Raw genomic sequence first — 13,037 nt, 5'->3', positions numbered from 1 at the left:
GACTTTTGATAGGGATTAGGAAGCATTCCCAGCCCACTTTGTATTCTTTGTTGGACATTGTCTGTGCTGGTTTGGTATGATTGGTATTGTAGGTACATGCAATTGGAAGAAAAGAAAGCCAAAGATCATCACCTGGATAATTCCAGGGCCCCGTCTTACATAGAGTTGCGATTGATCCAATCAATCGTATCTCTAGTCTATGGAAATCCATCCAGTGTCATAATTTTTTCTACTGGAAATTTGCACGATGTCCTTTGTAAACGAAGAGAAGCACAGTGAATTTTGAAGAAAATAATGAATGCATGAATATACATCATAGTTAGAAAATATTTTGAACAAGCATGCATAATAGATGTTGGCCGTCCATAGTTGTGATTGATCAGATCAATCGCAACTCTTTGTAAGATGGGGCCCAGAAATAACATGCCATTTTGCAAAATATCCTATGTTAGTGAAGGATCTTCAGATTAATCCCATTCATGTCTTCATTGATAATGATCTCAAGATTTTCCTGATTAGTCAGTACTCTAGTAAAGCGTAGCAATGATCGTAGAACACTGTTTTTTTTTACGATTGATTAGTTGCATTGACCACAGTGTGCAATCGATCGTATAAAAATTAAGTGATTGATCAATTGAATGTTGGGCTTTGTGTGACAGGACCCTGGATAATTTCCAGGATTAGAATTAGGAGGATGATACGTGTGTGATAAACTTGGGCTGACGGTGACGGGGGCCCAGCCTGTGATTACTCTTTTTTGAAGTGTCGGAAGCAATATGACAGGTCCCAAGCGTTGATGGCAAGTCAATTTCATGGTCAACACTCCTTTACTGGATCTCAGGAACTTTGTACTTTTCTGTCCCCGAGGAGAGGGAAGGAAGGAAGTGGTTTTGACGAATGATTTTTGATGAGGTAAACCCGAGAACTTGAATAAATGAGAGAAATATATTAGTCTAACAATAGAAATATGAGTATAACTTGATATTCCTTTTTAGGTAGAAGAATGACTGTATAGTTATCGAGAAAACTATAAACTTTCATCCCTCAAACTTTCTCTATTCGTTTTTGCTATCCCCAGAAAAGTTTTAATTATTTCCCCCTGAATCTGTGCCCTTTTTGAAAATCTCAACATGTGAACGTATAAACCGCTTGAGCTGCAACATGAATTGTGAAACTTTACTGATGCTGTAAATTGAAGAGAAAGCTTTTTGATTTCCTGGATAAATCAAGGATAAATCAACGATATTTAGAGTTCGTTTTGGAGATTTTCTGCGTTTAGGGTTAGGACCTTGGTAGCCCAAAGGGAATTGGATTGCGAATCCCCAGGACAGGATATTAAATCAATTATGCAATTCTTACCGACGCCAAAATGAATTATGAGTGTAACATGATAGCAGGCCTATATGGAAAGGGCAATTCCTGTCTAAGATGAAATAAAAGGCCTTGATATTTTTAAATCTTTATTTGCAGTGTATAGATATACTTCTGCCAAGAATTCATGTTACTATTGTGCCTGTGATATGCTTTTCACACTGTATTTCCTTAACCCCATACTATCCTTAACCCCGGACTATCCTTAACCCCATACTATCTTTTTTTCGATTCACACTGTCTTTCTTAAACCCCATACTATTTGCTTAGCAGGGGTTAACGCCTAACCCCGGACTATCACACAGCTCATGAATATTGATGATTTTACCAGAGCACGATTAATGTGCACTTCTGTGATTGGCTATTAATGCTTAGCCCCACTTTTTCTTAGCCCTGTTTCGTTTCACACTGCATCTCTTAGCACCGCAATTGTGGTGCTAACACCACAATAAGCCGGCTAACTCTGCTTTTTTTCAGGGCCGTACTATTTACCGTGCAAGCCCACTTTGCTAAAACAGTGTGAAAACGAAGTGGGCTAAGCTTAACCCCAGGAAAAAAAAGTGCAGTGTGAAAAGCATAAGTGACATGTACAAGGATGGTTTCGAAGACAGTCCAGGGTCCGACAACACAGAGGGTAGCAATCAATCACAGAACATTTTTCTATGATTGATTGCATTGACTACAATGTACAATTCCTTTTAAAATCAAGCGTATAATTAATCGCTAACCCTGGTGATACGGGATCCAGATAATGACAGAGAATGAGTACTATTCCCAAGATCAAAGCTAATAATAATATGTGTAATTTAAAGTAAAGCTTTAAAATTTGAAATGACCAAGCTTCTAAACTAAAATTTACCAGATGAATATGCAAAAACACCTTGTTTATGATGTATTATTATGCAATAGTTATGCAGTATTTATTTATAGTGTATGAGTCTAGTTTGTTTTGATTTGAATACATGTAGAGGTGTATCCTGGCTGTCCACAGATTCATGAAATACAGACATCTACATGTATATGATTACACCACTTGAAATGTATATTGAATCGGTTTTTTTTTTACTACGTTTCATGAATGATTTAATATTTCTGTCTTTGGTAAAACTAGTTTCCCCTTGAAAAAATAAACCGATTATTTATAAGGGTTCTTATAGATATATGTATTAATCATAAGTGCTATCATTGGATTCTATCAGTGTAGTCTGCATGCAATATACTGGTACATTCTTCATTCACTGGAGTGTATTCCCCTTTGGTGTTTGTTGTAAATCTTTGAATTCTTTAATATTTTCGGAAGATATGGATATCCTCACCTACATGTAGGCAAATCATGCCTATTTATGTATTAATTAAATTTCATACCCCTCTTGCAGACAAACAACTTCGGGATGCCCTTGACAATGGCCACATGAGGCACCTACAGAAGGTCCCGACCCCTCTGGTGGCGGACGAACTGTTTCAGCAGAGGCCGATGTACCCCTTGATCATCTACAACCGGGTGCCCAAGACCGGCAGTACGTCCCTCACCAGCCTACCCTACACCCTGTGTGAGACGCTCAGGTACCACGTCCTTCACATCTGCACGGTGGAGCACACGCAGGTGTTGTCCGTCCAGGACCAGGTGAGTTTCAGAGACCTTGACAGCAGAACCTTGGTCATCATCTTGACCCAGGATCTTTAACATTGACTACTAACATAGCATGTTTTTGCATTAGTAATGTACAAAGGATTTGAGAACAGATTAACCTTTTTTCGAATGCCCATCATATGACAAAAAATGTCTTTGAAATCTTTGAGGTATAAATTGGTGTTGCCCTAAATTCACGGTGGACGAAAGATTCCAGATGTATCGTTCACCCTGAATCTAGAACGAAACTTCTGTTCCGTTTCACCAATTTTTGAAAATTTTGATATGCCTCCTTTGTCATTTGATGGGTACTTGATGATACATTATTCTTGAATCTCCAATGAGCAAGAACACCCTTACAGAAAAAATTATTTTACAGTATTCTACCACACGTTTCCTGATACATGTACATATCACTCCAAGTGCTACAATTCAGATTTGGCATTTACCAGCAAAACGCTGTCCTGCCGAGTTCATAAGGGAGTTACCATAAACAGAAACAGATTTAGGGATTGAGTCGCAATGTTTTCTTTTTTGTGTGTTTAAGGGCATGCAGTCCTCAACAATGTCTTTTCCATATTACGAGGGTCCCATGTGGCACCTGGGTGGAGAGCGTTGTTGATATTTACAGCTTGTCAACGGAAACTTGTGCTATTGTGGGATTTGAACACATGATCTTCTTAAGCAATATATTACAATGCTAAAATAGCGAAGTTGGCTCAGTCAGTAAAACGCCTGCCTGTCGAACCAAAGGTCATGGGTTCGAGTCCACCTCGGGTGGATGACTTAAGCCTGCATTGTGTGTAAACATCTCTCCCCTGTTCCAAAGATGCAGGCTATGTTACAGTGGAAAACACTCCACCCCTTGGACAGGACGTTAAATGGAGGCTTCGTTTTAAGAGAGAATCACCACCTTTGCAAATTAAGAACCCACTGCACTATTCGTATAAGAGTAGGGGGAAACCCTGTTGTAGTGGTCTACCTGCACTCCTCAATCTGTGGATCATAGAAATTCAGTTTGCTTTTTGCCTCCCAGGCGCAGGTGACGCCAAACAAATAATAATACTTCTAATGAAAAAGGGATATTTAAAGTTCATTGTTATGCCTGTCAATACTAATGCTTCCTGTTGTCATGGGTAAAACATACTCATCCTCATGCAAGTGCTAAATCATGGGGTGAGGGGAGGGGGTAGAGTTGTCAAACTTCAATATATACACCCAGACTTCTCATTAATTCACTGAGGTAAGCTAAGCTGTCTTGTACATAATGTAAATTCTGGAACATATAAGAGTAATGACATTAAAATTATGCTACATTTATCATGCTGTTGGGGGCTGGTTGGCGGTATAGAACTAAATAGCGAGGGCCAACAATAACTTGTTTGCCAAGCAATTGAGACATGTCTGCCATTCAACAAGTTTTGGTGAAGTGGATGAAAATAAGTGGCGAGGGTCCCTCCTGTAGCCTGATGTGTGCAGAGTTTGTGTTATGTAGTGAGGGTATGTATGATGGATTGGACAAAGACACAGGGGTAGATCTAGCCTTTTGCTAAAGGGGAGGGGGGGGAGTTCACCATTTCATTTGACCCCATGACGATGAGCTGAGATGTTTTGTGTTAACCCCCCCCCCTTGTAGATGCGGTACGGTTAAACATTTGTGACCCTCATCATCAAGGAAGGGGGTGTTGGAGTTTGACCCCTTCTCCCTTATTTTTTTTGGGGGAGCCCAAGGGGGGAGGGGGCGGGGGGTTAATCCCTGAACCCCTAGACTCATCACCCAGACCTTCTCAATATAAAGACCATATTACTGACCGCCAATAATGACCACCTTATGATAACTTTAGACAAGCTTCTGAAAAAGACCAAATTTTTATATGATATATCACAGCGAGGACGTCCTCATCATAAAGGCCCTCTTCTATCAAGACCTCTTTCTATGAATAGAACTTTCCTCTTAGACTATATAAAGATCACTTTGATTAAGATAACTTTTGATAAAAAACAGACTTTTATAGCGATATATTCTCTCTAAAGGACTTCCTTATTATATAGACCACAACTTCATGACCACTACCTTAAAAAAACCATCTTGAAAAAAGGACTCATTTATTAGTACCACATAGACCTCAGTTTTTATATAGTCCAACTTCCTAAGAGACAAAGTTTAATCACTCTATCAAGTCCAATTTCTTACGAAGATTGCCCTCTCATATATGTATGAAAAAGGAAATTCCTTACTTAAGAACTTATAGAAAAACCCACCTAGAATACATTGTGCCTTGACTAAAAATTTCAACCAATGTCTCACCTGTAAGGTAAGCCTATAACGCTGGTGCCCCACAAGGCCTGTGCATAGGGACTCGACAATCCTCTTACTCATATTATTCCCTGACTTCAGAAAACTTCAGGGATTTCTTTCTTTGGACAAAGCGCTTTGTTGTTGCTGAGAGTTGTGTTTGGTGGGAGTGATTGAATGCATGAAAGAGGGAGAATGGAATGAGAAAATTGGAAAGCCACAATAAGAAGGGTTTCCCCAATAACAGAGAATTTAGTCTTTGGACAAAACATGTTGTGGCAGAGACACCTTTCAGTGCTTAACTGGTTTGAGGGAACACAGGGAGAATTGGACTAGAAAATTTTGCTGTAGGTTACATGTAGATACTAATTCCAAAGAAACATTGTGAAAATGAAATGATATGGATGGATTGTTTGACCAATGATGAATGTTTACACCAAGGGGACTACAAGTATACACCCTTCAGTCAAAGGACCCCATGGAAGAACAGCTGTATTTTATTAATACTGCTGAAATGGGCCATCCTCCATATGATCTGTATGTTATGTTAAATTGATCATGTATATATTTTATCTTTTTTTTATGGAAATAAATACAAACAAACAAGTCACTCATATACATGTGCACTACTCCGGGGGGGGGGGGGGGGCACTTGCATTGACAAGTGGATACCATGCGCGACCCCAAAAACATGTAAAAAGAATGTCTTTTTCAAGATGGCATGTTACGTACGTAACGTAATAAGGGTGTCAAAAACACTTAAATAATGAAAAAAGGGTATCTATTTCGCTCGGAAAGCTACATGTTCAGGGTCAAATTTGCGAGGGTATAAAAAAGACTAAAATGTTTTATAAAGGTATACTTTTTGCCCCAATAGTCAACAACATGTGTTTCGAGGCCGATTTGCGAGAGGTGTGGGAGGTGGGGCCGTACTAAAACCCAATGATGTATGTAAAGGTAAAACCAACGACCGAAGTCCGTGATATATAACAATTAAAATATCGCTGTACTTGTTTAGGGGTTCGATTCACAGAATACTTGCTAAGGGTATCGTTTTGCTTCCAATACTTGTTAATGGGTGCATTTTCAGAATATGGAAAATACTTGTTTAGAGTGCTTTTCGAGACCCCATGGTCGCGCATGGTATCAACTCGTCAATGGAAGTGGCCCCCTATCATGCATGGTTTACTTCACTTTATTTCTATAGCTATTATTAAACCACAATATGCAACAACATGTTTGTTAAACCACCCCTAAATTAGTATTTGTAGTAGGCCTAATTTGTAATATAATGGGGAACAATTTAAAGTAGTTACATGTATACCTAATAGGATGAAAGAAATGGATCTATTCACGTACAAGATCTGTTCACTTTTAATCCCAATTCACCCATTTGAACTTAATTGAGAATTTTCTACTCAGCCTTTTTAGACCCACATGTAGCAATTATCATATAGAGGACTTCTACAGTATGCCGAAGCATTATTCTTGATGCAGATGCCCTTTAAAACACCATAGAGAATAATGATGATGATGATGATGGTAATAATAATTAACTACAACAACAACAATAATTGAGAAGGTTTTGGGGGCGTTGTGGTCTAGTGGTTATGACTCTCGTCTTTCAGTCTGAGGGACGTGGGTTCGATACCCAGCCATGGTGTGTTTTCCTTCAGCAAGAAATTTACCCTCATTGTGCTGCACTCAACCCGAGTGAGGTGAATGGGTACCTGGTAGGAAGAAATGAATCCTCAAATGCTTAAGTGCCTATACAGGCAGCACACCCATAAAGCAGGGGTAATAATAGCACTCTGTATAAATCCAGCTATTACTATTATCATTATTTTATATAAGTAGACGAAAATCTATAAAGCTGGGGTAGTAATAGCCAGGGGCAGAAATCTCTCCCAAAAGGTAGGGGTGGACAAGGGGCTGGAAAATTTGATAAGCAAGAAAAAAAAAGAAAAAGGTTATCATCCCAAAAGTAAGGTAATCTCGTCCTAAAATACATGTTTTATTTCGATTTTGAATGATGTATTTCTTACCATCATAAAAGACCAAAAATAGTAGGGGGGACATTTGATATTGTGTCCCCCCTACTATTTTGAGTAGACACGTCCCCCCTGTCCCCCCTGGGATTTCCGCCCATGGTAATAGCACTCTGTATCCTCAGGCAAAAACGAGCTTTATAAATCCAGCTATACTATTATCATTATTTTATATAACTAGACAAAAATACATGGATATATTTTTTTTACCGGGCACCCTATCAAATTAGATTGCAGTGTAAAATCTGTAAATATATCCAATGTAACACATTTTCAGTTCCTTCACACTACAACTGTTTTCCGTTTTACATTTATAGGATCAATTAATGTGATGGAATCCGGGGGGGGGGGGGGGGGGTACTTCCATTGACGAGTGGATACCATGCGCGACCATGGGGTCTCGAAAAGCACCATAAACAAGTATTTTTCATATTCTGAAAATGCACCCCTGAACAAGTATTGGCGTTTGAAACCCTACCCTTAACAAGGATTGGAAAAAAAATGCTTTTGGCAAGTATTCCCTGAATTGAACCCCTAAACAAGTACAGTGATATTTTTATTGTTATGTCACAGACGTCGGTCATCGGTTTTACCTTTACCTACATCATTGGGTTTTGTATGGCCCCACCTCCCACACCTCGTGCAAATCGTACTGTTGGTACGTCCTTTATAAAACATTTTTTTTTATACCCACGCAAATTTGACCCTAAACATGTATAGTATTCCTAGCGAAATAGAGACCCTATTTCATTATTTTAGTGTTTTATTACACCCTTATTACGTTAGGTACGTAACGTGGCCTATCTTGAAAAAGACATCCTTTTTACGTGTTATTTTGTTCGCGCATGGTATCCACTTGTCAATGTAAGTGGCCAGTGGCGGACAGTGACCCGGAGGAGACAAAGCATTGGAGGGGCACAGCATTGTTCACAAACAATACAGTGCCCCTCCAATGCTTTGTCTCCTCTGGGTCACGGTCCGGGAATGGAATAGTTACATGTACATACACTTTTGGGCGGATTTACCATAACTAATGATAGGGTTTATTGATACCTGTTAATACCTATCTGTACAAGTACCCCCAGACAAATTCTTTATGCAGTATAATTGGTTGACTAGAACCATTATCCGGATTAAAGTTCCATTAGGTCTAGAGTTGTACTTATATAGTTTCTGTGTATAGAGAAGATCCCGTATTTGTATGCTATTATCTTCTTTCCTCTTATATTCTTGAAGGGGAGTAGGGAAAGGTATGATAATAGAAGCTTCTAAAGACAGTGTTCCAATAGCTCTAGAAGGGTACCAAAATGGTGTGTTTAATGCTATGAACGTGTTATGAAACATCAATTTAGAGCAAGTTGACAATGTTTTCATCAAAGAAATTTTATAAATTGTGTGCCAGAATTTAAATCCATAACCGTAATGTCAGCTATGCAAAAGAAAACTTCTCTTATAATGTACACTCTACATGTATACATTACGTAGATGGAAATTTTCTATTGATACTTCACCTCACAAATAAAAAAGAAGAAAAGAATTTAGTATAGATGTACAGTACATATAGATGAATTCTAACTATGAAACTGAAAAAAGCCCCCTAGAAAATGAAAAATAACAAAAAGGATGTTAAAACTCATACAATAGCAGGATTTAATTGTTAAAAAAAAGCCCACTAAAAATGTACTCAAATTTATGAAAATTAGGGTTGGTCAAAACAGTTTTGGATGTCATATGTGGATAACAATATTAAGTCTGCAAGTTTTACTGTTGGGTTACAATTTTTTTTTTTTTTGGGGGGGGGGTGCCTGAAATAAAATCATATGTTCCTTGCATTTGATCCAATAGGCTGTATGATGCTTAAAGGGGCACTTTAGGCTGAAATTAATGGTATTTGAACAGAAAAAAATCCAACAACAAAACACTGAGAATTTGATCAAAATCGGACAAAGAATAACAAAGTTATGACATTTTAAAGATTTGTATTATTTCAGTGAACAGTTCTATGCATGTATTCATGAATATTCAATGAACAGACTGATGATGTCATATCCTCACAAGTCACAAAGTATTGACAAAATTTAAAATTAAATAATTTGTTATTTTTTCAGATTTTGATGAAATTTTCAGCATTTTGTTCAGTGAATTTGACTCTTTTTATTTATTATCTTCAGCCCGGAGTACCCCTTTAATACCTGAAAGAAAAAATGTCTTGAGTTATTTAAAAAAAAGTGACCTTTTATTTTAGCACTCCTTTAAGGATTGATGTCTCATAAATATGCACCTTTTAGGAAGATGAAATTTACAGAATGTGGTCATCTTCTTAAGTTTGATACTCATCCAAATCAGATAATATAAACCTCCTTCCTCTTTATAAGTGACAAAGATTTAGAGTAATTCTGTTTATGATTGAATCCAGAAATAAAAAAAGTGGTGGTTTAAAATAGAAGTGACACAGGGAATTCGTCATAGAATACACATCTTAAAGTGTGAATAAAAGCAAGTGATTTAACTCCATTCAGTTCAAAATGGAGTACTAAATTCATGAAAAATAGGATAAAGGAACATCGGAAGATATGATTTTGTAAATAGATTTAATTTTTCAAGGGATAAAATGAAAAACTATAAATTTTTAACTATTACTGAGTAATGTTCATAGTTTGATGATGGTCTTTCATTTTGCATTTATTGGTGTGTTCAATGTCGAGTTTCATATTTAAACAGCAATATGAATCATGATTAAAAAGTCAATTACAAAATACAGAACACAAACACTATCAGCAGTGCACTGTGAAACTGTTTATACCTGTTTATATCTTGATCGACTTTTGATTTCCCGCTTTCGTTTATAGTGCAGTTTGACCCATTACAAGAGAGGGCAATTTGGCACCTGCTTGTGTAGGCTTCCACTGCGATAGCAAATTTTAAAAACTCAATCGTGTTCAATGTTGCATTTGCGATGCTGAAAGTTGTAAAATTGGAGGTGATCGCGTTTACAAATGCATCTTTTTCAACGTTTGAATTTTCCTCTGAATCATGATTTGAAAGACATTTACTTTTTCAACCAGTAATGGAGGACATTGAACACACCCTTTGTTTCTCATATTTGTGTTTTGTAATCATGTTTTCAATCATGATTCATGTTGCAGTTTAAATTTGGAAACCGATACTTAACACCCTAATTTGTAATTGTAAGAGTAAAACAAACTACAGTGCGTATCAAAAAAAAGTTTACACTTTGAAAAAGCCCTGGGAATTAAAAAAATATACAACATGTGGGTAATTTTTTCACATACATTCTTGGGTTTGGGTGTCATCTATCCAATGAAAGTAAAAGTTTTGCCAGAATGTTACACTTGAGTGAGCACTGTCCATTTTTGTAAAGCTCGCAGAAATCTGTTTGCGCAGAAATGCTCATTTTCACGCTGTGTCAAGGGGAAAGGGTGAAATCAATCTTTCCCTGCGAAACATTTCTCATACATTTCCCTTGCACTTTTAGTTAATTGAAATGAAATGGATATATTCAAGCAATTTGTAACAATTTTGCCACCCAAATTTAGATTTCAACGGTTAGTAAGCACAACCTTTACCCTTTTTGTGCCAGCTGGATCTGAGGACATAACTGAATCTGAACAAATGTTTATATCAGACATCTCCAGCATTTTTTCACCAAATTTTTATCATTTAAAGTGGGTTTACATTTCATTTTTCATTTAATACTTGTTTCTCCACACTTTTCCCAAGCTTGGCAATGATTAACACATTGAATATCCAGCCTAAGCCATTTCATGTAATCACAGTTCAGTGTAAAGCAAATATCGTCACGATGGCCTCTGTGTTTGGGGGAGTGGATGGGGCACAGTGCACTCTTCGAAGTGTTTTGGGCAAGGAAACAAGTTAAAAAAGGTAAAAGATATCTTCAAATCAATTTTACTAGCTAAATTACACGTGTTCTTCATGATTAAGCTCTTCTTTTATTCGCATAACTATTTCAAAGTTCTGCGCAAATCATTTTTCACTAACTTTTCAAAAGTAAGTGGTGCTCACTCAAGCGGAAATATTTTTCGACAGTTATATCGTCATTTGCTTAAATGGATCTGTACCAATGTTAAAATGTGGAAAAATCTTCAGGATCTTACAAATGTATAATTTTACAGGAATTTTTCTAAGTGTAAACTTTTTTTTGATATGCACTGTATATTGTACATCTTAAACTATCAAGTTTCTGCACAATTTATATAAATAGGCCTATATGGTGTAGGTTTTCGTAATATTTGCAGAAGTCTAATGGGTGGTAAAATTGTTCTTATGAATAATCAATAGAATACAAAACTTAATGGTCATAATGATACATCCATTTGTAAAGCTCACAGTTATGTGCATATATACCAAATTGCGCTTGGTATTTAGTATCACACTGTAGTAGCCGAGCTGCCATATCAACGCTATTAAAGCGTCAAGGAATAAAATCCTACTGGGTCCCCATTCACCTCACCTGGGTCGAGTGCAGCACACTATGGATCAATATCTTGCTGAAGAAAAAAATCCATGACTGGGATATATGAACCTACAACCCTCTTTTACAAATTCCAAAGACTAGTCCACTGGGCCACAACACTTTGATGTCCAGGAAAATACTGAGAAGTATGATCGAATGCTTGTCCAACATCATGTTTTCAAAATGTATCATTAAATTTTAAAATCATCACTTCAATATAAAAGTATACTGTTTCTTGGATTGTTTAATCATCTAGATATATCTTAGGTCTGGCAAGAATTGTTGCCATGGTGATTACGTTATTCAGGAAAAGAAACTACATGGTTCCAGTGAGTCAAGCAAATTGTAAAGGTTGTGTGGGAAAAATTGAATGTTTACTCAAAATCGATCACCTGTCATCCTGAATGCTAAATATTGATATGCCTGGCCGAGTGTGATTGAATTTTTCATGCATGCGTTAACTCCCCAATTGACATAACTAATCATGTTTAATATTGTTGATGCATTTTAGGTACTGTTGGGGAAAGCGGGTTAAGGGGGGGAGGGTAGTTCACCCTTTACTCAAGAAAAGTGGTTTGATGCAGCCTAAAGTGATACCCCTTTCATACTGCCCTCTTCATTTTTCACTGGTGAACTTCACCGGCGAACTTCTCCGCCTCACATTCCTCACTTCCCAGGCGAAGAAAAAAATGTACCTTTCGCACTGACATTTCTTCCCCGGCGAAAGTCAACAGGCGATTGCAGAACAAACGAAAGAAAATTGTAAAACATTACTTCTTACCTATTACAAAAAGGTATCAAAAAATAATTATAACATATTTTGGAAGTATTACGATAAAAACAAACAATATCACCTTGTTTTTATATTTTAGCGCATTTTATACATGTAAAAAGTGCTTTTTAATAAATATTGTTAGTAAAAAAAAATTATGTTCGAGTGTATCTACTTGGCCATAGCATTCAGCTGAGCTTGCAACTATCGCGCGCGGAATCTCGGTACAAGGGACTTCGGGAGAGAAAAAAATTGACCTCTGACGTCATTAAAGAGGAGAAGTTCTCCGGTTTGCTTTCATACTGGCCTTTTCACCGGCGAACTTCGCCGGTGAAACAGTTTCGCCGGCGAAGTTCTCCACCTCTAGACTCTAGAGGTGGAGAAGTTCACCGGTGAAGTTCTCCTGTGTACCTTTCATACTGGAC

The 13,037-nt window shown here is 37.4% G+C and overlaps 1 protein-coding gene across 1 annotated transcript in view; it reads left to right on the top strand.

Moving 5' to 3' along the window:
• The first annotated feature begins 1,956 nt into the window (after positions 1-1,956).
• Positions 1,957-13,037, top strand: part of LOC129278224 (heparan sulfate 2-O-sulfotransferase 1-like) — a 45,706-nt gene continuing 34,625 nt past the window's right edge. Inside the window, exons 1-2 of the mRNA XM_064110643.1 lie at positions 1,957-2,005; positions 2,748-2,995. Of these exons, the coding sequence (XP_063966713.1) occupies positions 1,957-2,005; positions 2,748-2,995 (297 nt within the window). The remainder of the gene's footprint in view (positions 2,006-2,747; positions 2,996-13,037) is intronic.

The sequence above is a fragment of the Lytechinus pictus genome, chromosome 15, assembly GCF_037042905.1.
Source record: "Lytechinus pictus isolate F3 Inbred chromosome 15, Lp3.0, whole genome shotgun sequence".
Taxonomy (NCBI): domain Eukaryota; kingdom Metazoa; phylum Echinodermata; class Echinoidea; order Temnopleuroida; family Toxopneustidae; genus Lytechinus; species Lytechinus pictus.
This window is presented reverse-complemented; position numbering and strand designations above follow the sequence as displayed.